Raw genomic sequence first — 26,652 nt, 5'->3', positions numbered from 1 at the left:
GCAAGAATGGGAGACTCAAGGGAGGAGCTGCACCCAAGGGTAAAGGAGAAGAGACCTACAAGTAGTGGCAAGGAGAAAAGATTCTCTCTCCTGCAATTCCTCGCAGGTCCCTCGCTTGTGACTGAATTTCCTACAATGTAAAAAAGGATATTATCCATGCAATATTTGTTTAGGTGCATTTGTAAAAACAAATAAACAAAAACCCAGAAAATACCACACACTGCAGGCAAAGGTACATTCATAAACACCACCACATTCTTTCTGAATTGACTGATTGCTTTAAATACTGGGCTCTCCATGGAGGCATTATTATGGTTTAAGATTACTTTAATGTTCTTAATATACAGTATTAAAGAAGCATCTATAAAAATGTACTGCAAAGTAAACAGTGGGTCAATGAATGGAATGACACAAACAAACATTACTGTATGAGCAACTGTTATAGAATTTATAAATAGCAAAATCTTTGCATAAAGTATTTACATTTTAAAGACCTCTCTATAAACATATATATATAGTGTACCTAGGTGAGACACATGTAAATGTGTTCTACAATGCAACTTTTTAACATTAAATATAAGGTTAACTGACGGTACTCGAAAGGCCTTTGACTGTCTCCATTTATGTACATTCTATAGAAAAAAACACTTGCAAAGCTGTAATTTTACATTATTTCCACTCTCAAAATACATTTTTACACAGTATAGTTTAATGGCCTGCAGCACAGTGAATGGGAAAGCAGGCATTTCATGCTTTTTTCTATAATAATAAAAGATATTACATTTTTTTAACAATTGGTATATGGAGAGTGTGCATTCTAATAATATATATACACACACACACACACACACACACACACACACACACACACAACAGAACCTAGCCAAGACAATCATCCTTAATATCACTGTATTCTTAAAATACCTTGGGCCTTCTGATATATATACATCCATTATGCAATATTCTAAATGAACCTTGTTTAAAAAAAATAAAAGAAGTATTTCTATAAAGCACTAGGGTGCTTATACCGTAACAAATTTGGTTCCCAATCCCGAGTGCCTCCCAGCAAAATACAGGATGCACTCAGTTCCTACTTACTTAGGGACGATTTAATAACCCTCATAGCATAGCATGAACATGGTAAATACTGAATTTATAGTTGGAAACAATGATGCCCACCATAGCTGTAAAACACCTCACAACAACTTCAGCCACAAGAGAGTACTGGCTGCCTACAGCATTCTGCCATTTAGTGAAACAACTGCTGCCACATTCTGCTTCCCAGAGCTGGGGAGAACACCATTCCATGTATCTGGAGTATTCAGACTATTGGCATTCCACGTGGTTAGACATATCAGGAAGGATTTTTAAAGGACTATGATAAATGGTCATTTTCTTTATCACACTGCCAGAAGTCTTCAAAAGGCAGGTGGGAACAATGGCATGGCAAACCATAACCCAGATATGAGTTGTTACAGTAAACGTGACTGCTTTGTTACAGATTTAACACTTATGTGCCCAATCACTTATGCCCTGCCATGCTAAACATTATGTGAATCCACTGCTGTTACTGAAAAGTTTAGTGGAAAACTAGCCTAAGCTGTCATATTTAAAACCTCCCATAGAATCATGCCTATAAAGAACATACTAACAAAGGTATGACTAAGAATGCACTCGAAATTCCATTCCACCCACCCTGAACAGTACTATATATAAAGTGGATGGGCTGTAAGTGAAACTGGGCAGTCTGAAGAGAAACAATGGTCAATGAATTCATGTACTATGATGTTTTGAAGACGGCAAATTTTTGCATAGTATCAAAAGCCCAGTACAATTACAAGTCTGCCAGGAACTGGGTCCCTTCAGACAACCCAGTGCACAGAAAACCACTGTGCAGCAACTGTGAAAACCACTTTGTAGTAGAAAGAACAGTCGTTGGAATCCACCCTGACTAAACTCAGATATAATGGTATGAATGTACGAGGCTAACATAAAACAGTCTAGGACAGACGTAATTTCAAAAGGCCAGGTTTATACTAATCTTGCATATGAAAACAAATCTGGCAGTATTCTGTTAAATACCTTTTGGAGAATATTTCTAAACCAGCATTGATCGGCAAGAAACTGCTTAAAGGAAAACATAGGTATATAGTGCATTAAATAATGCTGATAGATACCATGAATAAAAGAATCAGTGAGACCCAATTCATAGATTAAACTTCACAATAAATATTTAACAGCCTAAGTGACTTGTACATGTATGTTTTAAAGCAAAATCGTGTATTGTGAAAATCTGCAGACATTTTGCTGTTCACTGTTTTACAAGATGCACTTTAAAACAATTAAGTAGGTAAGTCCATGAGTCCATGCTGAGTTCATGTCCTCCTTCTATATGACAGCTGAAGGCTATTTCACTACGAAAGGGAGGCCAATTCTCTCCTTTTGTTAACTGTCATAGGAACCAGTAGTCAAAGCCTCTTTGCCTCGTTCCAGACCTTTTTCACAAACAAGATCCAAAGTTGACTTTAGGAAAAGCCTTTGGAAACAACATGCTTTGGTGCTTATATTTCAAGGGAAAGTCATTGGACATGCAACTTCTTAGAAAAAAATGGGAGATTTACATGTTTAGATTTGCTTATAACGAAGCCCTGAGGTAATCTACAGAACAGTTTTTTTCAGGCAACAGTAATGCATCTTCTTTTTACCTTTTAAATAATTCTTCTTTAAAACCTTCTGTGGCATTCAGAATGTAGAACAGTCTACACAATCTATCTTGAGGAAGGGACCGGTCCCACTGATGATTGTGCCGCTTTTGTGTGTTTGTTCTCTTAGGCTAAGCTCTCAGCAGACTGGGCTAGTTTAGATACAGTTTCTTCAGTTTCAACTGAATTTCCTAGGTCTCCATTTTCATGGCCACCAGTACTTGCTTTCTTATCAAACACTGCCAAGAAGAATAAAAGTGTTAAAACCACTGTAGGTTCTTATGGTTTGCAGACAAAAAACCAACACACAGTTTTGCTGGTAAAAAATAAACCTGCATTTCTACTAAATGGGGAACAGTCATTCCTAGATTTCTGTAGAGGGTAGGCGCTTTTGTTGTTCAGTTGCACATTTGAGTCCGACTCTTTGCAACCCCATGGACCACATCACGCTAGGCCCTCGTGGCAGACAAAGCCAAAATGATATCTCCTATTCCTCAAAGGTGTTACTGGACTCAAATCTAGCTCACCTGTTCTCCAGTTACATGTGCTGTTGGAGGGTTGTAGGGATGAATACGCTTCTCCCCATCCTTCTCTCTTCATAACCAGTCCCTTAACTATCCAAACTATTTTGCTAGTGCTGGCAGCTGTGGCAAGACATTCCAACCAGCCCAAAGTACTTTGTGAAACTCCATGCAAACTACACAAGCACAGCAAGAAAATGCATATGCAGCATAACCAGATTTTGAGAACAGAGTTGCATCCTTATAACTAGATGAACTTGACTACTTTAGATGATATCTTTAATCATGTCACACAAAAAAGAGACACATGGAATAAGAGAGGGCTCTGCACCTTTTGCAAAATATATGCAATCAGAGCAACACATATTCAAGAACAGAATTTATTTATTTAAACATGTATTTCTTAGTTTGCTCACACACTGGGCACTGAGAGCAAGCCAAACCTGCTTCACAGCAGTATTATGGCCCAATAGTAAAGAGAAATCAATGACTGTCATCCTGACCCCCAACTTTGAAATCACTGTATCTGCCAAAGAAATATGTGAATTAACTTCATACCTTGTGCAACTGAAGTGGCACAACAGTTGGTCTAGTCTAATCTAGTACATTTTTTAAATTGTGCTCTCTTCTTATTAATAACTGCGTGAATTTTACCTTAATTAGTTTGCAGAAGGCTTTACCTTGCAAGGATCTGACATCTCCACTGCCATCCTTTCTACTGGAAACTGAATTTCCACCTTCTTCCAATTCATCAAGATACAAACGATAGCGATGACCACTCTCATCCTCGTATTCTACATTTTCATCATCTGAGTCTACTTCTGGAGCAACATACACAACTTCAAACTCAATTTCTCCTCTCTAAAGTAAAAAGAAATTACATCAGTTACTCCAAGAATAAATGCAATCTAGTTTAGAAAAAAAGGGAGTGGGAACTAAGTAGTCCATGTTAAATAGCAACGGGGTGGAACTCATTGATACTGTATGTATATGCACACACTAAAACCAGCAGCCATTACCAGTGATGACAAAATCTCTACGGTGAGTGGTTACGACATCCCCTTTTACATTTGAAAAACTGAGTTCACACCAGTTTTCAAATTCATATTGGTTCAAATTCATATTGTAACAACTGACATACCACCACCACACACATCTGAGGATGGCACACCATTGTGATGCAAGAGGTTCTTGTACTGGCAGAATGTGCTGCCCTTAGCTGCCCATGGTAGCAAAATGTAACTGTATGCTTTTATAGTACAATGTTTCACTCTTTTCACATTGCTACATCCACAGATCACATATGATCAAATAAAGCCTGCATGTAAACAATTCCCCATACAGTACAAATAAAGTGAACAATGATCATTCTTATTGACTGACTCTCCCATAATATTCAGACTACACTGTATAAATTAGCCTCAGAATTATAAGAGATTACATCATATTGATATAAAGCAGCAGTCACTGTACAACTTTGTCAAGCAGCTCCATTTCTCCTTTACCTCTCTTGGTGTCGGAGACCTACCTTCTTCCATATTTTGCACTAAAAGCAAGTAGGTAGCTTGTTGGTGCTCTGGAATAATTATGAAGCATGAGCAGAGCTGTGCTAAATAAGGGCAAATTTCCCACCTCCCTGATCCCACTGCAGTCTTCCATGCCTCCTAAAAATGTGCTCCATGCACCAGTGGATCTCCAGCAAAATCATGGAACTCAAAGTGGTGGTGGGCTCTAGAAGGAATTGGAAACTGACCAGATGACTTCCCCCTTTTCATGGGCACAAGTGCCTTCTGTGAAAATCAGGAGTATAAAATCCAAGCCCAAGAGTCTGAGCATTAAAGCAACATGAAAGAATGCCCACATTGCGTTATATACAGTGAAATTCCACCACTATCCATGTTATTCTGTAGGTCTATATGGTTTCTTATATTACAAACTACTTTGCTTTGATGTTCTATGGAACTATACTATGTTTTAAAAGTAAATTTGAAAAAGTAGCTGTGCTGTTTGCAATATGCTACCTTGTTAGCAGCCTTCTGTCTAAGGAGATAAGGTGGGATATATCTATTTTAAATAAACCAACAAACAATAAAGAAACAGAATTTGTGATAGGAAGTGGAATAAAATAAGAAGGCCTGAAACGGGTGCTGGGTCCCAAACTCTCAGCTGCTCTGTAGAAAATGAGCCACAAAGCTAACGGAAAATTTACCTTTTTCTCATTTGCATCCAATTCCCATGGTAACAGAAGTGAAGCTGCCCACTTCACTATCTTCATTTCATAATCATTAAAATTTCAACATGTTAAACAATGGGTGTTGAAATCACTAAAGCATAAAAGTTGAAGTTTAGGGCCTGTGAATAGTCCTGGATTGCACTGACATGAAGAAAGATGAATGAGTGGCAAATTTCCCCTGACTGAAATCTTCAAAATACCAGAAATTCTTAGGGACTTAAAGAGGGCTATTTTCCACTCCCCCCACTTTTTAAACCCTGTCACTGACCTTCAACTGCTCACAATATTCCAAGGGCAATGCCCATGCCAAGGTCTCAGGGAGCACTTTGTTTGGGGGGAGGGTACTTTTTAACTTACGAAGTACTGTTTCTGCAAACAGGGTGCTATGTAGAAGCCCCAATCACATCTCCACGGAAACCACCTTCACTGCCTTCAGGATAACTACCTTGAGGGTTGAATATGTATTAGACATAGAATACTAGGGACCAGCACCTGAGATCCACCCATGGAAAAAACCCTTGGGCACGATCACACACACAATTAGACCCGCCGTAGGCACAAATGCCAGGCAGATTTAAAGGGCGCGATCAGACAAGAACATCTGGGAAGCACCCCGCACCCATCGGCAACCCGTTTTGCTCCACCGCAGGAGCAGAGTAAAAAGACACTGAGGAGAAGTAAACGAGTTGTGACGAGCCACGGACGGACTTTCCCGTGTCTGATCACTCAAGTGGGCTCTCATGGTGTCGGGATGGTCTGATCGGGCCATCCCGACTCCATGCCATTGTTTCCCCCCCCCTTCACAGTATGCGCATCATATAGAACTCCATAGGGAGCCTTCAGTGCGGAGATGCGATTCATCGATTCCTCGCTGAAGCGCATCGGAAACAAACAGCAAAAAAAAAACCCCCGACTCACCCGCGGTTGCATCTGATAATGCAGTTGCGGGCTGTGCCCGCAGCATCCAAGGACTGTGTGATCATGCAACTGCAGGTCAAATTCCTCTGGAGGAAATAGCCCCACTTCCCCCCCACTTTATCTCACGCGTGTGACAGCCTCTCTTCTCTGTCCAGGATTCCATAAACTCTTAGGGGTTCAAAAAGGCTCATTTGATTATTCTCTCTGTTTTACTCTCTCTAACTGACTCAGCTCCTCTCATTATTCATATTTCTTGGTGCACAGACAGTTGTCTTCAGGCTGGCTACCTCCACTCTCTTTTGGCTGACTTAGGAATATTTTTCTGTCTAGCTAAAGCATCCTTCTAGCATATAAAAACCACTACCTTCTCTGTGGGAGGCCTGTTGCTTTTGGAGACTGAACAGACCAACCACTTTACTATTAGACACAGGACTGGATCCTTGAGGTAAATTTCTGTCAACAGGAAGGAGGGCATTTTTTCACACATTTCCCTTTTGCTGCAGACCTCCAACTACCCACTCATTCCATTTTGAGGAGTTCTGTCCTGCAGGAGCAGCATGTTGGGGGGCAACTGGGGCTGCAAGGAAGCCCACTCCACTGATGGAAATCCCTTCTGTCACTAGAGACTTACTGCAGGATCCAATCCACAGAAATAAGAACAGCTATACAGTGGAATAGTAAAACTATTCCTCTAGTGAAAGTATCACTGAATCAAATGATGGGGTATATGCAATCACCAGCGGGTATGCCAAATGGCAGCACACAAGACCATTTTCGTCAGCATTGCAGCAACCTTCTTCCACCCCAAAAGCTGGGCGCAGCTGAACTTAGCCACACTGTAAAACAGCTCCAGAACATTTTATGGACCCGCAGTGCTGATGTCATCAGAGTTCCTTCTGGTCCAGTCGAAATAGTTGGTGTCATCATTTGCAGCAGTACTGCTGTTCAGTGTTCACAGACTATGAGAATGTTGCCAGCTAGACATGTGCTACCCACTGTCTTTGAAGAATGGAAGCCAAAACTGCCCGCCCAGCAGTATTACCCTATTTTTTCTTCCCCCATTCTCCTTGCCAGCACACCAACATTTTCACAGGTAGTTGTTCAATTCAATTCAATTCAATTCCCTTTATTGGCATTGACATTAAAAAGAGTAATATACAAAATATAAAGTAAAGAACGAATACCAATCAGACAGAAAAACATTCTAAGATAGTCAAAAATCAATGTAAAACAAATCTCAATTTCATATCTCCTGAATCCAAGTCTTGTATTACAATACAGTACTACAAATAAAAAGAGCAGCCTGCAAAAACTCTGCCACAGAAACGGTTATATTTTCATCATCGCTGTTTAGCAAATAAAGCAATTTGTGTGAGTCAGGAAGCTCTATGATACCACCAAGTAGTGACGATAAAATGCGGTGTGAAATATTGTCATAGTAATGGCATTCCAATAACACATGAGACACCACTTCAACTGACCTGCTTGCACAGGGGCATAGTCTATTCAAAAAAGGGATACTATTAAACCTCCCAGTTAAGATTGCTGAAGGGAGAGCAATGAACCCAGCAAGTGTATGTAACGCTGGAGTCTGAAGTTGGTGAAAATAGCTAGCAGGATGACCCACAGTGGGCAATATCCCATGACTTAGAGGGGAGCATGTCTTATTAGCTGCATTGTACAGTTCAAATAGCTCTGCCTCAAAAACTCTGTCCCTTATTGTTTGCATTGCCTCCAATTCAGAAAGAAAGAGTAAGAATTCGAAAGGGATATTCAGTGTCCGTAATTTATTTTCAATAACCACCAACCAAGGGAAGTAGTTAGATAGAGTCAAAACTTGGAAGCAGTATCTAGAGGGATCAGATCTATAATGTAATCGAAGCCAAAACTTAAAAGTCATTAACCACGCCCTTGTAGTCATAAGGCTTTGGCCACATTCTAGGCATAAAGCCGCATACAGGACACAAGAAGGAATACCCAAGATTTTCCACAGAAAAACTGAATGTACCTGTTGCACATCATTCAACACTCACGTTAAAAAGTCCACTTACCACTATGATAAATCTTACAATAACTGACCATAAAGTATGACTCCAGTGGCACCTTTAAGACCAACAAAGCTTTATTCAAGGTGTGAGTTTCCATGTGCTCTCACACTTCCTCAGACACACTGAAATGGAAGTTATCAGTCCATACATATACATAGAGCATGAATGGCAAATCCCCCCCCCCCAGTGATTGGCTGAGAAAATACCTGATAAATACCGATAAAGTATTTATCGGGTATTTTTTCGCCTCAGTTTATACCAAGCACACACCCCTGGTAGCCATGTAGGTCTGTAGCATAAGAGCTGGATTCAAGTCCTCAAGCACCTCAGAGACCAACAAGATTTTCAGCGTATAAGCTTTCAAGAGTCAAAGCTCTCTTTGTCAGAGCCTTGACTCCCAAAAGGTTATACCCCCAAAATGTCTAAGGTTTCTAAAGTACTACTGGATTCAAATCTAGCTTAATAAATGACTATGTAACATATGTCCCCAGAGACTCTAAATGTATAGACTCTATTGCTCAGCTTCAGTCTTATTTTACAGGAATACTCTATGGATGTAAATGCCTGGTGTAAAATTTGTTAATTTTAGAAATGTGATCTTTTGGGGGTGAAAGAGACTCCAGGGCTGATGGAAGTTTTACTCTCAGTGCTTCAGCACCTGAATAACACAACAACCTTCACTCCTGCATATCCAGCATATCTTTCCTCTTACCTTTCCTCTTAGCACTTATTAGCTGCATTGTACAGTGTGAAGAGGCATATAATAGCTACTCAAAATGCTGAAAATAACAAAGCATTCCAGAACCTCCAAAATACAGGTCACCAGACACACGCATGCATATTAACAGTCCAGAATTAGGGAATGCCATAATAATTACCTGTTGGGAAAGAATAGTTACAGCTTCTTTATGTTTGGCATCTCTCAAATTAATTCCATTTACCGCCAGAATTGCATCTCCAACATGCAGCCCTCCGCATCGATCAGCAGGTTGACCCGGGTGAATTTCAGAGATTAGGATGGGAACACCATGCTCCTTTCCACCCTATGACAACAACAAGCCAGTGTTTTCAGCCGCTTCAAAGTATCTGCCAGCCTAGAATTGCCTGTATTCTTTAATTCAGCTTTCAAAACTAAACAACTTACACTGTTATACATCAAACATGTTAATAAAATAATGTCTTTAGTGTTCTGTGTTTTGTATGCATCACAGAGTGCTTAAGGTGGAGTACTTGCACAAATCTATCATCAGATAGGAGTTCTTTAGCTCTTCAGCTTGGAGAAACGACGGCTGAGGGGTGACATGATCGAGGTTTACAAGATTATGCATGGGATAGAGCAGATAGAGAGAAGTACTTTTCTCCCTTTCTCACAATACAGGAACTCGTAGGCACTCCATCAAATTGCTGAGCCGTCGGGTTAGAATGTATAAAAGGAAGTACTTCTTCACCAAAAGAGTGATTAACACATGGAATTCACTGCCACAGGAGGTGGTGGTGGCTACAAGCATGAGCGGCTTCAAGAGGGAATTGGATAAGCATATGGAGCAGAAGTCCATCAGTGGCTATTAGCCCCAAGGTACAGATAGGAACTCTCAGTCTGGGGCAAGTGGGGGGGCAACAGTGGGAGGGCTTCTAGTGTCCTGGCCACACTGCTGGACCTGCTGATGGCACCTGGTATTTTTGGCCACTGTGTGACAGAGTGTTGGACTGGATGGGCCATTGGCCTGATCCAACATCAGTTCTTACGTTCTTCCAGCATATTTCTAAATCTACAAACATTTAACATATACAGTGTAAACTGGTGCAACAGGAAATACAAAGTAACATTTGTGCAACTTTTGCAAAAGCACTCTGAATACTGTGAATAGAAAAAAGGAAATGAATTCATTTATTACGGTAATTGAAATGCCCAGTCCTTCATGATCTTCTTTCACCAAGAGAACTTTTCTGATTGGACCAACTCCTTGACTCTTCTTTAAGGAATCTGGGTCCTAATTTCAAAGAAATTAAACATGATTGAGAGAGTGTTTTCTTAAACTTTTCAGGAGAATGGCATGACAGAAAGTATTACATGCTCAGTTGTTCCAGATCTAACTAAAACTGGGACTTGCTCAAGTTAAGAGATTTTTCAAAGTGCACCTCTGCAGTTTAAAAATCTTTTGTCAATTTCATTTCTGCTTCCTAGAGTTCAAATTGCACTCCTACAAACTAACACAGTAAAATTACATTCAGATGCCATGGCAAGCCAACATTAACTCAATGCAAATGAACTTGGATTTTTACTGGGTTTGCACACACATGTCCCTACTCACACAGAGGACTCAGAACAGACAATACTGACTTTGATACACTGATGATTTTGCCCAGCATAAGGCAACTTCATGTACGTTTTCCAAGTTACAAAATAAAATTTAAATGGCTAAAAAAGGTTATTTATAAGTCAGGGCTTTTTGCTCATTAGAGAGATCCAAGTGAAATCCTGTGCTGCAGTTTCTCTATAGAACAACTTGCATGTCATGATTCCCAGAAAGACCCATACCCTGAGAAATAATTGGGCATTTTAATGTATAGTTAAAAAACACTGAAACATCTGAGAGTGGGATGCCTAAACTAAGGTTCCTGCATTTACACATTTAGATGGATACTGAAAGTGACCTTCTCGAATGCAATGGTAAATTCAGAGAAGTTGGAAAATACAAACGCTTTGCAATGTTCGGCATTGGAAACTTGATGGTGATTTGAACTGCAATGAACCAAAACAAAATTGTCAGCTCATGAACAAAGGTACAAATACAACCAATATAGCTCTCTAAGGGTCAGTCCATGTGTTGACTAAGATCAGAAAACTTACATGTCCTGGGGGTGCTTGCATTGGTCGCTTTAGGTCATTACGTCCCCGGCATGCTCTGATCACAGTTTTGTGCCGATGCAGATGGATTTCTGCTTCCAGCTGGTTCCAGAGTTTATCATGAGCAGGCCCCTTCATATCTCTACCTAGCAACTGAATTTGCTGAACCCTACAAAATGAGAAAGGCACATGATCCATATTAAATGATTTGTTCAGAAATGATAGGTTTCAATTCCAGGCTCTCAATCTCACTCGACTGCTTAATTCACCTAGCAAAATAAACATAGGGTTCCCTCCCACACTCTGTTTCGTGCACGTTTCTACTGAGACCCCCTTCAAATCAAGATGCTCACCCTCTCCCACTCTCAAAATTCTCTATACCATCCCAGAGTAAAAGAGATAGGCATGCTTATACTATACCCTTCTACTGTCCTCACATTTACCTCAGAACACCCAGAGGTAAACCATTACCAGGACTGCGGATGTGCAAGGAGGGAGACAAAATCCCTAGAGGCCCTGGTCACATTTGCAGTTGGGCAAATCATGTGGTTTACTTTCTTGATTGCATTTGGTCTGGGTGATGGGAGCTCAGACTGGGGAAAAGAACCCAGAGAGAATTGCGGTTTAGAGGCCCATGTCTTAGCAGCCCAGGACATACTTTTATGTCTTATAAAACAATTACCTTGTGTCCTATAAGACAATTAACTATACAACAACTGATTCGAAATTTCATTGGAACACCTTCCCTATGAGGAAAGGCTGAAGAGTCTGAGACTTTTCAATTTAGAAAAGGGACAACTAAACAGGGGGATGATAGAGGTTTATAAAATTATGCATGGGGCGGCAAAAGTGGACAGAAATAATTTTTCCTCACTCTCCCAAAATACTAGAACTCAGGGGCATCAAATGAAGGTGATGGGCAGCAGATTCGATGGACAAAAGGAAATACATTTTTACACAGAGAGTGATTAAATAAGGAATGTGCTGCCAGAGGATGTAGTGATGGCCACAGGAATAGACAGCTTTAAAGAGGGATTAGACAGATTCATGGAGGATAGGTCTACCAGTGGCCACTAGCCAGGGACTGAAGGGAACCTCCACGTTCAGAGGCACTAAACCTCTGAATCCCAGAGCCAAAAGACAACATTTGAGGAAGGCCTCGACCTCTACGCCCTGTTGCTGGCTCTCCAGTGGAATTGCTTGACTAGATGGACCACTGGCTGGACTCTTCTTATGTTCTTATGTTGTGAGTACTGAATTTTACACACCTTCCTGCTAGCTCTTTATCTAAGTATTTGGCTGCAAGTCTTGCCCCATATACTTCAGCCTGGAGCACAGCTATGTGTCGGCGAAGAGCTTCATTTTCTTTCCTAAGCAGCTTCACCTCAGCTTCGAGCTGAGCTTCTTTCACTTTTTCTTTCTTGTTGGCTTCAAGTTCTCTTTCCTATCAAATGTAAAAAGTCCAGTTATTTTAGTCACAAACGAAACTTTCTTTTGTAAAGGACATGAACATTGCAAGCATATCAGTAAGTCTTCTGTGTCTCAGAAAAAGAAGCCACAGCACACAGTAATTGTCTTGTCATATTGGACGGTAACCTCTCTATGGGTCAACTTATCCAAGAAAAAGATTCACATTTATAAAAACAGCCCAGCAAATAAAAACAACATTTACAAGCCCACAAATAAAAGTTCTGCCAGATCAACTGGCCATATATATTTCCACATCATGATGCAGTTTGAATCACAATTCTGAAAAACAAATCTCCCACCTTTAGTATATTGGCAACTACAAGCTGCGCAGAAACTGCACAATTAAGTGGAAGGACATTCTAGTCTCTTTTACCAGACAAGGGTCACTGGACTATTGCACCCTCAACATCGACAAAGAACACCACGTCAAGAAGAAGGCCTGCCTGAACCCAGCGCCATCGAGGAAAAGCAGCTGCAGGGGGCTTGTTTCACCACCCCTGCTAGAAAGAACACTTCTCTGTCCTCTAATTCTCCTGCTGCTGTGTAAGTGATGGGACAGACATTGTGGCCTCTCCCACTGAAAAGCTGCACCCCATCCTTTCTGGGAAGAACACCAGCAAGGGAAGAACAGCTGGGCTCCAACTGGATATAAATGCTCATTTTGTTCTGATCTCTCTCAATGTTTTCCCTCCATTCCCTTCCCTGGTAGAGTTTATCTTTTTAGTTTGTAAGCTTGAGGGCAGTGACCAGCATGATATGACTGAAATGAGCTGTTTTGGAAGATAACTGTTGTCTGAAAATCAGGATACAACTTAATAAATACAAAGCTATAATCATATGAAAGTATTCCAATGGCCCAGGAGACCGTTTAGGATAATACACTATGCATTAGTAGTTAAAAATATGGTCAAAGAAAATAAAAGTGTAAAGGAATTAGTAAGCATCTAGATTACTAAATCTATTTGTATAAAAATAGTTCATACACAGAAAGATTTTAAATATACAGCCAATGTATTTCATTTGTAAATCAGAGTCCCACTTATTCCTAAAAAAATCTTCTTATGGCCTGGATTCAAATAAGAATTTCTGCAAACAGAAGGATTTCAGTCCCTCCTCCCAGGGCCATTTTGGCTGCAATGAGAGGGGAGAAAAGGGAAAGTTGCACTTCACAGAAATCCTCCAGTGGATTCAAACTCATGTTGCTCTTAACTTGTATGTAACTTTTTAAAACTTTGAAGGATATTTTAAACCCAGTCTGGAAGACAGAGTTACAAAGAAGGTCCTGAGAGGTTATAATTTAAAGAGCGGGAAGAAGCAACTAAGGTGATAGAATATGACTGAGATTTATACTATTACAAGTAATATAGAGACAACAGTGCTGGACAAGGGATGTTTTCCTGACCAGAAAAGAACTCCACTATACAAAAAGCAACTTAATAATTTTGAAAAAGTGTCTATCGACTCTATCCAAATGCAATCTTGAGAACACTCTCCTGGGAGTATGTTTAGGTTTGTTCTCTATGATTCATTACTCCTTGTTGGACTGTGATAAGTGGACAGATGTGCCACATCACAGCTCCCGGTTTTCAAAAGCACTTTGCTGTACAGTCTGGGGAGCTGCTATGTGAAAAGCCCAAGTTCAAAGCCCAAGAGCGTCACAGAGTTCGAAGCCTGGATCATGACCACTGTTAATTTAAAACAACCTGCCAAGTTTGAATTCAATTCCAATGCATTCAAAACTTTCAAATTAGCCACAAACAGCAGCAACATAGACATAAAGAGGAATATCAGAACTAAAAGGAGCACTGAACAGAGCTAACGGCTTAGAAATGGGGGAAAGAATCTAACTAAGATTCAGTTGCACTAAATATCCAGGCCACTATGTGTAACTCTCTGAGCAAAACTAATGCACTGAACGCAAACACAGATAAAGGCAGCCAGCAAACTTACCATATCCTCCACAGAAGGGACAGACTTAAGACAGGAGAAAAAAAGTTTCAAGATTAGAAATACTGGCAAAAATGGCAAACTTAACAGAAAAAGGCCACACATTAGCTGACAGGGCTTTTTGTATTCCAAGCTTTTTTTTCTTTTTCTTTTTACTAAGCATGTTACAAAAAATAAAGATGCAGTCCATACACAAGCCCAAGTAGCACAATTTGTACTGACATCTGAGGGAACATGTACAGGACTGGCTGCATGGGTACTTCAGAACACAGAATTTCTCATAGAAAATGGGATCTTTTTCCCATTTTGGGAGGGGCAAATTCTTCAAATAGATGGCAAATACTTTTAAGGTTTTTTTAAAAGGAGCCAAATTTCATGTAATTACTGAATTGTTTTCCTATGAAAACACATGATACGCCAAGAAAACATCAAACATTGCTACTGATAATCTATGTACCTAAACCTGCATTGTAACAAGCACATCTATAAAAGGTCTTCTAATCTCAATTTGTGTACGCAGAATTACATAGTTTAATCTGTGCTTTTATGAACAGTAACTAGATTTAAATGGCATTTTTATCTGGAAAAATTTAAGTGCTTTTAAGTTACAAATCACACCACAACAGTTCACTATCCCTCCCACTGTCAACAAGTAAATATAATGGCTTGCAAAATACTTAAAAGTAACACAACTCCCAAAACTGCTATAATGGAACTGTCTGAACTCTCGGCTCAGGGATGATCACTGCTACAAGACTCAGAAACTTTAATTACATTAAAATTCGTCCACACCGATATAAAACGGTACACTCATATGCTAAACATGCCAGCTTTTGCCAACGTCAAAACTGTTTATTTTCTGTAAAGGTAATTTTCCTTCAGTTGCTGTGACAATAAGAACCATCAGTAACTGAAAGTGCTACAGCAGTTTCAAGATGTTCATTATGTGAACCTGATTTGGTTCCAGTGTATTACTATAATGGGAAATATTCTACAATTCAGATTCCTGATATGATAATATAAGACCTACCAGAGATAGCCTTGGGCTGAATGGGAAATTTGTATTGGCTAGGTTGGCATTACAACAATTTATAGAAGGGCCCAAACTCAAGTTTTAGGAAACAGCCAGCCCTGGAACAATATGCACTGCTTGTCCACCTATGTGCCCGGAATTAAACAACTACTAGTTTGTAGCCTAGCAAGGGATGGCTGCTAGAAATGCTCTCTTTACTGGCCTGACAGCCCAATTTTTGAGGGTAGTTCATTAAGCGTACAAAAAAATATTACTGAAGCCTTGTTAATGTAGTGAAAAGTATTAACTGCAATTTTTCTAAGATTTTTTTTTCTAAAGAAAGCTATTTGAGAATGCAGAGGAGAAATATGGCCCAGGTCTCCCGCAGACATTTCTATTAACGATGCATAGCACCTTTTTAAAGTTATTACACATTTTGCAGAAACGATATACTACCTTCAACACCCTCAAAAAAGAAAGCGAGGGAACATTTATAGTTAAGATCTTGGCACTGTGTAGCACTATATTTAATTGCTTTAAAGTCAGCTGATTAATTACTTATTTCAAATATGCAGCTGGGATCAATCTTAGGCTTACCAAGGGGTTTGTACTAGCCCAACAGAAGTTTTGATTTTCTTTAAGTAACTAATCTACATGCCGTAGCAAATTGTTTTTGAAGTTCACCATGTGGAATGAAATGCTGCTGTTTGAGAAAAAACCTTTGAACCCCCCCCCCTTTGTTTCACAGATTTTATATCATCATTCCTTGTACCCTGGTTATAGACATTTCCATGGATAGGCATTGATCTTCTAAACAGCAAGCCTATCCAAGAAAGAGGTATCCACTTGGATCAGTACAATATCCCAAATCTTGCAGAATACAGCCCTGAGTAAAACCTAATGAATTAATCTCAGAAGTGAATGTTATCATCTTCGTTAGATACATTAAGCAGTACTAGGCAATCACTTGGGAAAGCAGCAGAGGTATTCAAGTAAGAGATAGCAAAGAAAGCCATTCAGAAATAAAATACAAATCCCAAGATGTAAAACTAATTCTAAGAATTCCTTCCATGTTTTTCTTACGTTACTATAAAACAAAAGAGACTGCGCATATTATAAAGCATTTTTAAATTTACTTAAAAGCTGCAATTTCCTTTAAGTATCACATTCTAATCAAAACTCCAAACTTTAACAATGAACCTAATTTCTGGTGTTACAGTTCTCTCAACTTTCCCAGACAGTAATTTCTTTTGACATTTTTTAATAACCATAAATATTTTTCCAGTCATTCTGAGCTTCCTAGCTAGAATGAAAACAAAGGATACACATTCTATTCACACACATAAACTAAATAAACTGGAGTAATGACTATTTTGAAAAATGCAACTGCTCTTTACTCAACATGACTCACCAGTTTTGCCTTTATTGCTCCTGAGTCAACACTCTGACCGGTCTTGGCATGGAGCTGAAGCTGAATGGCGTGGAGTTGTAGCAGTTGGTCATGCACCTCTTTTTCTAATACTGCTTTTTCAGCTCGTGTTTCTGTCAGCTCTGATTTCAGATCTACCAGCTGGGCCTGGAAGATAACATACAGTTCAAGAACCAGTAAATCGGTAGATTTAGTGATACTTACAGTGCTAAAATACAGGGAAAAGTTATCTCACTGCAAATGTTCCTATACATGTCGAATAATCATAGACGGACAATAATTACATTCTCTATACAAACATGCACAAAAATCCTGGTGTCACATGATAATCCTCTTAAGGAGCTGGCGGAATTCCTCCACAAGGCAGGTTCACAAAATCACTTTGTGAAATGCTTTTTTCATCTGCGTAAACTCCTTCCTCCTAGGAATCTATTCATGGCAAATGGCCACATGAATCAGCCAACATCAGGGCAGAATGACAGTAGCATGAGCAATTGATTCTATAGTTTTCTTAATCCACCTTGTATGTGACTCAGTATTGTCAATCCCACACAACAGAAAATGTACAAGTCTTCATAAAGCGTCAAAATGCTTTGTAATGTCTTCCTAATTGATCCAGATTGAGCACTTCTGCTTCTCCACTTTCTTCACTAAGCAATGATAAATGATCAAGAAGCAACTGTTCAACATTAATCAGTTTTGAGATTATGGAATAAACAGACCGAGCCATTGCTCAATACGGAATGCTTGGAGTAACAGAAATGCATTACATTCTGGAAAAGAAAAAGAATGTTTGTGTTTAAGTTCCAAACAAGATTGAAAAATCATATTCTAACCGATGGAAAGGCAGAAGAATTCTAACACTCAAATTGGTTTGAATTTCTGAATAATAATCTGCTTCATTAATTAAAGATCTTCAGCTGGAACTGCATTTTAGCCTCTTTCTGTAGGGATTTTGAGCAATCTAATAAATCACAAATATTCAAGTAGCCTTTAGGACATAAGAAAGATAAGTCTTAAAAACTTGCTTTCCCTTTATAACAGTTAAAGATCAATTCAGATTGATTACGTTTCAGAAAGATATTTTAAAAGTAATCATTTCTGGGACCAAAATTCATAGGAATTACTGCTTTGTGTATGCTTAATGGCACATCAAGACTATAATACCACAGCAGCTTACCCTATCCCTCACTATATTTAGGGAGTAACTGAAGGTACATACTGACCTTTAATTTACTTTTTTCCTCACTTGGGGGGGGGGACTAATCTCTAAGTACAGTGAGATACAAAATGTGTACTTTATCACCACAAGAGACAGAAGTCCTAACAGTCTCAACAATGGCAAAGTGCTATAATTTATTATCACTGTTTTCTTTTGTGTTGATTACTCTTCTGCAGCTGCAAGAATTTAGAAGAGACACTCCTCCCACTGCAAACAAGAATGACTGAGCAAATCTTGCTGTTATAATTGTCATCTTGGACAAACATACTGCTGAAGGTATGATTAACTGTCAGGATGCCAAACGTTAAGAAACTGACTTGTTAAGTAAGACTGCTTTCCTCACAACAAAACATATGAGAATTTTATATTAATTACAGGAATCACAGTGGGGAAGATAATACTGCCACATGGGTTAGCAGGGAACATTTGGGTAGAACATTCAGAAAACAATGTCAATCTGGAAATTAGATTTAGCCAATATCTGGCTACCATGAAAAATGGCTGAAATTTATTTTAAGCTTTACTGCTCACTAGAACTGATTTTGACCCATACTGTTGAAGACCTGCTTTCACTTTTTAAAAATCTCTATAGACTGCAATAAGATTTTGATTAAGACAGAAACCTGTGTGCTTCCACCTTTCCTAAAGACAAACATGGCTGATGCTAAGTCATTATGACCATATCTGCGCAAAAGCTGCTTTAGGTCCACTTCAAAACTATGTTATACCAGGAATAAGGCCCACTGTGGAAATAAATACAATGAGCGCTAGAAAGAGGCTCTGGGAAAGTGCCAAGGCTCACAATCAATTTGCCATGGCAACCTCAGCAGGGTATAAGGACACAGAGTCCACCATTTTCTCCAGGGGAACGGATCAATGCCATCTGGAGAGCAGTTGTAATTCTGAGTGATCTCCAACCCTCAGCTGGATTTTGGCAACAGTGGTTCCCCATTACACAATGGCTAGTTTGGAGGGCAGAGTCTATGGCATTGTACCTGTCTGAGGCCCCACTCCTCCTCAAACTTCCCCCTCTCCAGGCTCCATCTCTCAAATCTCCAGCATTTCCCCACCTGGAGTTGGCAAACCTATCTACTTCCCAGCCAAGCATCAACCTACCTTCATTTCCCCCTCATTGGTCAGCTTTCCATCTCCCCCTCACCAGCAGCCCCCACCATGCTCTGAAGCCCTGATTGCCACATAACTCTGACTGTCATAGGGGGGGCAACTCAGCAAGGTATAAGGACACAGCGTCCACCAATTTCTCCAGGGGAACTGATCAATGCCATCTGGAGACCAGTTGGAATTCTGAGTGATCTCCAACCCTCAGCTGGATTTTGGCAACAGTGGTTCCCCATGAAATAATGGCTGGTTTGGAGGGCAGAGTCTATAGCACTGTACCTGTGCTCTGTATCCCTCCTCAAACCTCACCCTTTCCAGGCTCCATCCCTGAAATCTCCAGGAATTTTTCACCTGGAGTTGGCAACCCTATCTCCTTCCCAGCCAAGCATCAATTTACCTTCATTTCCCCCTCACTGTTCAGCTTTCCATCTCCCCCCCCCACCTGCAGCCTCTACCTGGAGTTGGCAACCCTATCTCCTTCGCAGGCAAGCATCAATCTACCTTCATTTCCCCCTCACTGTTCAGCTTTCCATCTCCGACACACACACACCTGCAGCCTCTGCTGTGCTCTGAAGCCTTGGCTGTCATGGGGGGAGGGGCCTGTCAGCAGGGCAGAAGGACATAATGAGTTTTCTCCCAAGCCCCGAATAGGTGTTCGTGAGTGCATGGGTTTGTTTGGGGGGGGGGGGGGAACTCAGCAGAAATTTCCAAGCCTGGAGCTGGCAATCATACTCAGGACTGGGCCCAATGAGTTTTTCACAGAGTCGTAGAAAGGGTTTTGTTCCTTTGTCTATTTACTGGCAGAACCAAGCTTGGTTGCCTACCAACAGCCACTGAGGGAGAAGTTAGAATGCTTTGGCCGGTGGCCTCTATGGCATTCTATTCAGCTGAGGCCTCCCCTCTCCCCTCCCCAAACTCTGGCTTCCTTACCTGGAACTGGCAACCCTATGAGTCCTCACAACAGCCACTGGGGGAAACCTTTGTCCCACACTCAGGAGCTAAGCAAGAGAACTGTGTTCCTCAGGAGACACAGAGCTTCTGACAGAGAACAGTGCCTAACAGGCGAGTGGGCGGGGAAGAGGAGCACACCCGGCCAGTGGCACGGCAGTAGTCTTGACTGGCAGCCGGCAGGCCAATGGCTGAGGGAGCGCATGCAATCTCGCCACCCCATAGGCCAGAAGCCACTACCATTCGGCAAATATATATGAGATCCCAGCCAGTCATCAGGTGTCTAGAACATTCAGATCTAGATAACATACTGCATACTCCCCAAAAAACATTTATTGTGTAAAGTTAAAGGTCCACAAATTAAACATTCACAATTGCCTTTGAATGCATTACACACACAAAGCAGTTATTTAAACCAACACCCAAGAGTACACAATAAGATCCAAACTCAGGCAAAACCTCACTGGCTAGAGCAGTGATGGCGAACCTTTTAGAGACCGAGTGCCCAAACTGTGACCCAAAACCCACTTATTTATCACAAAGTCCCGACACGGCAATTTAACCTAAATACTGAGGTTTTACTTTAGAAAAAACAACTCATACATTAACTTAAGATGATACAAACAAAGTAAGGAAAGCAATCCCAAATGCTTTCATTTACTTAAAATTATTTGGCAGAGAATTCGACACTTTAATGATGGTCTGGGCCTGGCTGGGGCAATGGCACGCGTGCCCACAGAGAGGGCTCTGAGTGCCACCTCTGGCACCCGTGCCATAGGTTCGCCACCACTGGGCTAGAGCCTTGGGTATGCCACCTAAGCATGTTTTTTTTTCAGACATGTCCCATGGATCTCAATGGGACTTACTCCTTAGTAAGTGTGCTTACAAATACAGCCTATGTTTGAGTTCCCTACTTTTAAAATGAACCACCTCAGAATTATTGAGATGATCACTTTGCACAATAAAAGTGCTATACAAATAAATAGCAATATGTTTCTAACATACTGCAAAGTATTTCAATACCATAATCAAGATGGAGAGGTTTTAACTTACCACTACAGCCCAAGCTGCAATAGCAGAAATCACTGGGATATAGAAGTGTACGTGTATGTATGGGCACTTTATAAAGAGGTATAATTCAAATCACTCTCACCATTCTCAACCCATTTATTGTTAGATACCAGCTAATCTCTCCTCACGGCCCTCATCAACAGGGCCAGAGAACAGCTAGCAGTACAAATTTCTCTACAAGTTACTCACTGTCAGTTGAAGGAATCTGTACTACTCTTTTAGAGGAGTGGTTTCCTTTCCTCAGAAAAGTGATTAACATTGGGATAAAAACTAAATCCACATATATACTGATGGAGTCTGGTGGACAGCTCACTGAAAATGCCAAAGTGGAGCAGTCATAAAACCAGCAAATTCCATGTTAGGGATTATTAGGAAAGGGACTGAAAACAAAATGGCTAGTATTATAATGCCTTTATATAACCAATGGTGTAGCCTCATGGGGAGTATCATGTACTGTTCTGGCCATCCCACCTCAAGAAGAGTATTAGAACTGGAAAAGCTATGTAAGAAGACAATCAAAATGTTCAAAAGGTTGCAGCATGTTCTGGGGAAAATGGGGGTGCATTAAAAGATGATTAAGAGAGGACATGACAGAGCTTTATGCATGAAGCAGAAAGAATGTTTTGTCTACATTATAAAACTACATATCAGGATATCCTGAAGAAACTGGTTTCCAGTAGATTAAGGTCAGAAAAATTAAGTATTACTTCATAACACAATTAATTTATGGAGTTCACCACAGGATATGACCATGGCTATAGTTCAATGCCTATTAACCATGTTGCTTTACTGTTCAGATAGCATAACTCTGAACAACAAATAAATAGAGTCATGTTCCAGTCAATGCTCCCTCTAAGCTGTGGAGTCTTGTAAGCAAAAATTCTACTTTGTGAGCTACTGGCTTTAAAGTTGTGAGCAAGCAATTTGGCTGCTGCGTGAATCAGTTTGTTCTGGAGCCATCCTTCCTGAGCTAAGACAAAAATGTGTGAGACAGAGGCTAAAAAACTGTGAGTTAGCTCACACTAACTCAGCTTAGGGGGAACACTGGTTCCACTATATATTCTCTGTGTGGGACAGTGGTCAGCCTTGATGAGCCTAGCTGCTGCTCTACATGAACTGAAAATGTATCAAACCCTAACCCTAACTCTGTGCTGCAGAAACAACACAGGTGTCTTTCCTACCACTGCTGATTTTCTCAGTTGGAGTGCTCAGACTTTAAAGACTTAAAAAATCACTGTACAAATTGCTGCATTTGTAACCAGTACTGCAGTTGACATTCATTTGAAGCAAGAAATACAAACATCTTTCCTCAAATAAGGTAACCACTGTCTAACATTACATCTCTCCAATGCTAACTGAGCCAGTTCAGGGATATAAATTTTGAAAATAATAAATAAATCATGTGTCTCCTCTAGGTCTGGAAAAATTACTGTGGTGAAACATGAGGATGCTTTATCAGAAGAAATAAAAGTCTACTCGCATTTCTGTTCAAGAATGGTCTATTCTGGATGAACTTTTCCACACCCTAGTAAAATTCTAGAAAAGTGTTGCTAAAACGACAGAACACCAATAACTGATACAGAATCACTCTATAACTGTTACTGGTTGTTCTTTAATTTGGTTCCTTTATTCCAACATGCACATATCTATGCCTGCTACTACTTATTACCATTGTATTTTTATTGTTTTTTGCTTGGCATTTGTTACTGCTATTTTGTCCATAATTATAATTATATTTTGGACGATAGCATCATATTGTAAAAGTTAAAGATTCATTGCTTGTTTTCACTGCTCAAACTTTATACAGTTGTATTCGATCATATTATCATTCTGTTTTCCGCCCTGACAAAATGCAATACTTTTGCCATATACTGTAACACAGAGACCACATTCTACACTATTGGTATAATTACTGCAACAGTATTGATAAGTATACAAAACATGAATGCCAGAAAAAAGTGGCAAATAAAACAATATTATATAATCATTTATTCCTTAGGAATTTAATATTCTACTTTTTTAGCAGGCCAGCTTTTGACTATATTTTATTTATTTATAAATTAAGTTTATAGTCCATTAAATTTATAAATTTATAGAACATGGGGCAGATGATAAATTATGGATAACCTAAACCAGCACTCACACTACAAACAAGTCCCAGGGTTCCTCCAATATTAATGTTCCAAAACAGGGTTGGATTACTCATAATTCTTAGTAAATTCACTGGTGCTTACTCTGAAGAAAGAATGTACACCATAGACAGCTCCACTCAGTATTCTTATGACTTAAAAAGCCATAGTGTCAAATTAAATTGTAAAGTACAAGAATTACATAGAAGTTTAATGATGGGTATATATTCACTCTCAGGGGCCACAGTGGCTCAGAGGTTAAGACGCTGAGTTGCAGACTGGAAGGTCAGTAGCTCGGCAGTTCGAGAGCCTAGTGCTGTGTGACAGAGTGAGCTCCCGTCTCTAGCCCCAGCTCCTGCCAACCTAGCAGTTCGAAAGCAAGAAATTGTAAGTAGATAAATAAATACCGCTTTGGTGGGAAAGTAACAGTGTTCCATGAGCCTCCACGTTTAGTCATGCCAGCCACATGACCACAGAGAAGTCTTCCGACAGTGCTGGCTCTTCGGCTTGGAAACGAAGATGAGCATTGCCCCCTAGTCAGATTTGACTAGCTTTCAAGGAAGGGAGACCTTTACCTTTACTATATGTTCACTAGCATAGACATAATTGCTGAACTGAGTCTAAATACAGAGCTCAAGCAGAAGAGAATATTTACAAAATGCAGCACAATCCAAAGTTACTTTTGAGAACTATATTACCACCTCTCATAATCACATACGTTTGAATGACTAGAGAGTTAACTGGACAAAAATTTTATTCCATCTTTGTGTTTTTATTCTTGATACTATTCTACACTGTAGATTTCCTATGCTTTTGGTATCACCTGCTCTCGTAGAGTATGCATCCATTGAGATTTAAGTATCTGTTTATGTTTGGTATGCACACAACATGCACTCCAAAATGAGAAAGATGATGTGGTAATCTCATACTTCAATGTGTATGTCTCAAGAATGGCAGAAGATATATTGGTAAAACAAATCCTACTAATTTCTGTTGGTGAAGATACAAGTAGGTATTCAGTATTCAAGTGTTCAAATTCAAGGTTTGGGCTGAAGGGATTCCAACATCTAAAGGTTTAAGACCAATGTAGTCATGAACATAACACATGCATCGACAGAAATTATACTTGTCAAAAGAATATTCTACTGAAGCATTTACCAGTCATATCAACTGTAAATCACTTGGCTCATACCTATAGTAGACTCTGTTTCTAGTCACTTTTCATTTTCTGAACTCAAATTCCTCTCAAGGGGTTTCTTTCCCATTCACTTCTCAAAACGTCATAATACTGAGAGCTTGGGAAAATTTAAAAACTGAATATTTACCAAGTCACTGTTCATTTTCTTCAAACTCATTAAACAGACTTGTACTACGCCATAGCAAATATGTTTACTTTCTATACTGTAAAAGCATTTGTCCATCCTTAGGCTCATGGTAATATAAATGCAAAATTTTTGGACAGGAATTTATTCTTGTATATCCATAGAATCATAGAGATGGAAGGGGCCATACAGGCCACCTAGTCCAACCTCCTGCTCAATACAAGATCAGCCTAAAGCATTCCTAACAAATGTTCATGCAAACGCTACTTGAGGATTGCCAGTGAGGGGGAGCTCACCATCTCCTTAGGGAGCCAATTCCACTACTGAACTCCTCATACTGATAGAACAAGACGGGTAGCCATGTTAGTCTGTTTGTAGCAGAAGAAAAGAGCAAGAGTCCAGTAGCACCTTAAAGACTAACAGTGAGCAGTGATTCATGCCCTGCCACAAATGTTGTTAATCTTTGAAGTGCTACTGGACTCTTACTCTTTTCTACTAGTCTTACTGAACTACTCCCATCCAAGCTCTGATCACATCCAAGCCAACTTAGCTTTAGCAAAGGTGGTGCATAACATGCCCTCAGGCTATGGCCAGATTTATCCAATGCTATTCTCCCAAAGCAGCAGCCCTAATAGCCCAGACTAACCTGATCTCATCAGAGTTCAGAAACTAAGCAGGGTCAGTACTTAGATGGGAGAGCACCAAGGTAGACTAAGATTGCTATGGCCCCGCCAGTGCTGGAAAACATGGGGGGGAGCGCAGCTATTGCCGTCGCATTCTGATGCGCTATTATGTGATCAGACGCGAGGCGGCTTCCCCGCAGCAAAGAGGACGACGGGGGAGGAAGCCGCACGCCGGCGGAATCACACCGGGAGGCTTCCATAGGCGGCCCGTGGCAAAGCGTTTGCTAGTACATGTGGTGTGCTAGTTTTTTACTACGTGGGTTTGCCGGCTTGCCACGGGTTCGCCACGGGAGTGCTACACCTCCCAGATGCTCCCGTGTGATCGTGCCCGGATACTCCGCGGGACTCCCGTGTCTGCTCCGTGTGATGGGGCCAAGGTAGAGCAAAGCAATGGCAAACCGCCTCTATTCATCTTTTGCCTTGAAAACCTGATGTTAAGCAGGTTCTCACAGCCCATGCTCAAAGACTTCCGTTTGCTTAGTTCACCCGGCAGATGTATTTGTTTCACAATAAACCCCAGCCCTCAACATAATGTAAAGTGATACTTTCCCCATCTTAGGGATGAGAAACGGTGTTCCTGCAAAGCTCGTTTCCCGTTCCCACAAAGCCACCCCACCCCACATTCCCCTATCACACACCAAGTGCCCCTCCCACCTCCTTCTCCCTGCACAGTCCCACCAGCGGGTGGGTAGCCTGCTGTCCCTTCCCTTCCCCGCCCCACCTCGAGCTTGTGGTTGATCTGGGAGACCGTCTGAGCCTTGTGGCAAAGCTGGGCAAAGCAGGAGCTCAAGCTGGTCATCTTCTGCCTCCCCTCATAGGTGATGTCCGCTTGGTCAGGGTCTATCTCGCCAAGAAGCAGGTCCACGTCCACGAAGGCCTTATCGAACTCCTTCTCCAGCACCTCCAGCCACCGGAACATCGACAGGCCCCCGCCGGCCCCACCGGGCGACGAAGCCGACGACACGGCCCCCCCAACGCCTCCGCAGGCCCCAGAGCCCGACCCCCCGCAGGGGCCGACCCTGCCCCGCAT

At 40.7% G+C, this 26,652-nt stretch overlaps 1 protein-coding gene across 1 annotated transcript; it reads right to left on the bottom strand.

Annotated features, from left to right (window-relative positions):
- Positions 1 to 397: 397 nt before the first annotated feature.
- On the bottom strand, positions 398 to 26,652 carry GOPC (golgi-associated PDZ and coiled-coil motif containing). Its single transcript, XM_015409066.1, has 9 exons — positions 26,344 to 26,652; positions 17,111 to 17,275; positions 14,691 to 14,714; positions 12,539 to 12,714; positions 11,274 to 11,439; positions 10,318 to 10,413; positions 9,301 to 9,465; positions 3,904 to 4,084; positions 398 to 2,941 (listed from the first exon to the last, which is right to left on the bottom strand). The coding sequence occupies exons 1-9, from the start codon at positions 26,650 to 26,652 to the stop codon at positions 2,829 to 2,831; spliced, it is 1,395 nt and encodes a 464-aa protein (XP_015264552.1). The 3' UTR covers positions 398 to 2,828.

Source organism: Gekko japonicus, unplaced genomic scaffold (genome assembly GCF_001447785.1).
Source record: "Gekko japonicus isolate JY-2015 unplaced genomic scaffold, Gekko_japonicus_V1.1 scaffold50, whole genome shotgun sequence".
Lineage (NCBI taxonomy): Eukaryota > Metazoa > Chordata > Lepidosauria > Squamata > Gekkonidae > Gekko > Gekko japonicus.
The sequence above is the reverse complement of the archived record's forward strand: the minus strand, read 5'-3'. Positions and strand labels throughout refer to the sequence as shown.

Excerpts from the sequence above, each read along its gene's own strand:
- GOPC (XM_015409066.1), bottom strand. The coding sequence starts at position 26,652 with ATGCGGGGCAGGGTCGGCCCCTGCGGGGGGTCGGGCTCTGGGGCCTGC. Across the intron at positions 10,414-11,273 it reads TGCAAGCACCCCCAGGACAT|GACCCAGATTCCTTAAAGAA; the intron begins GTAAGTTTTCTG and ends CTTTGAAATTAG. Across the intron at positions 2,942-3,903 it reads AGATGTCAGATCCTTGCAAG|TGTTTGATAAGAAAGCAAGT; the intron begins GTAAAGCCTTCT and ends TCTTCTTGGCAG.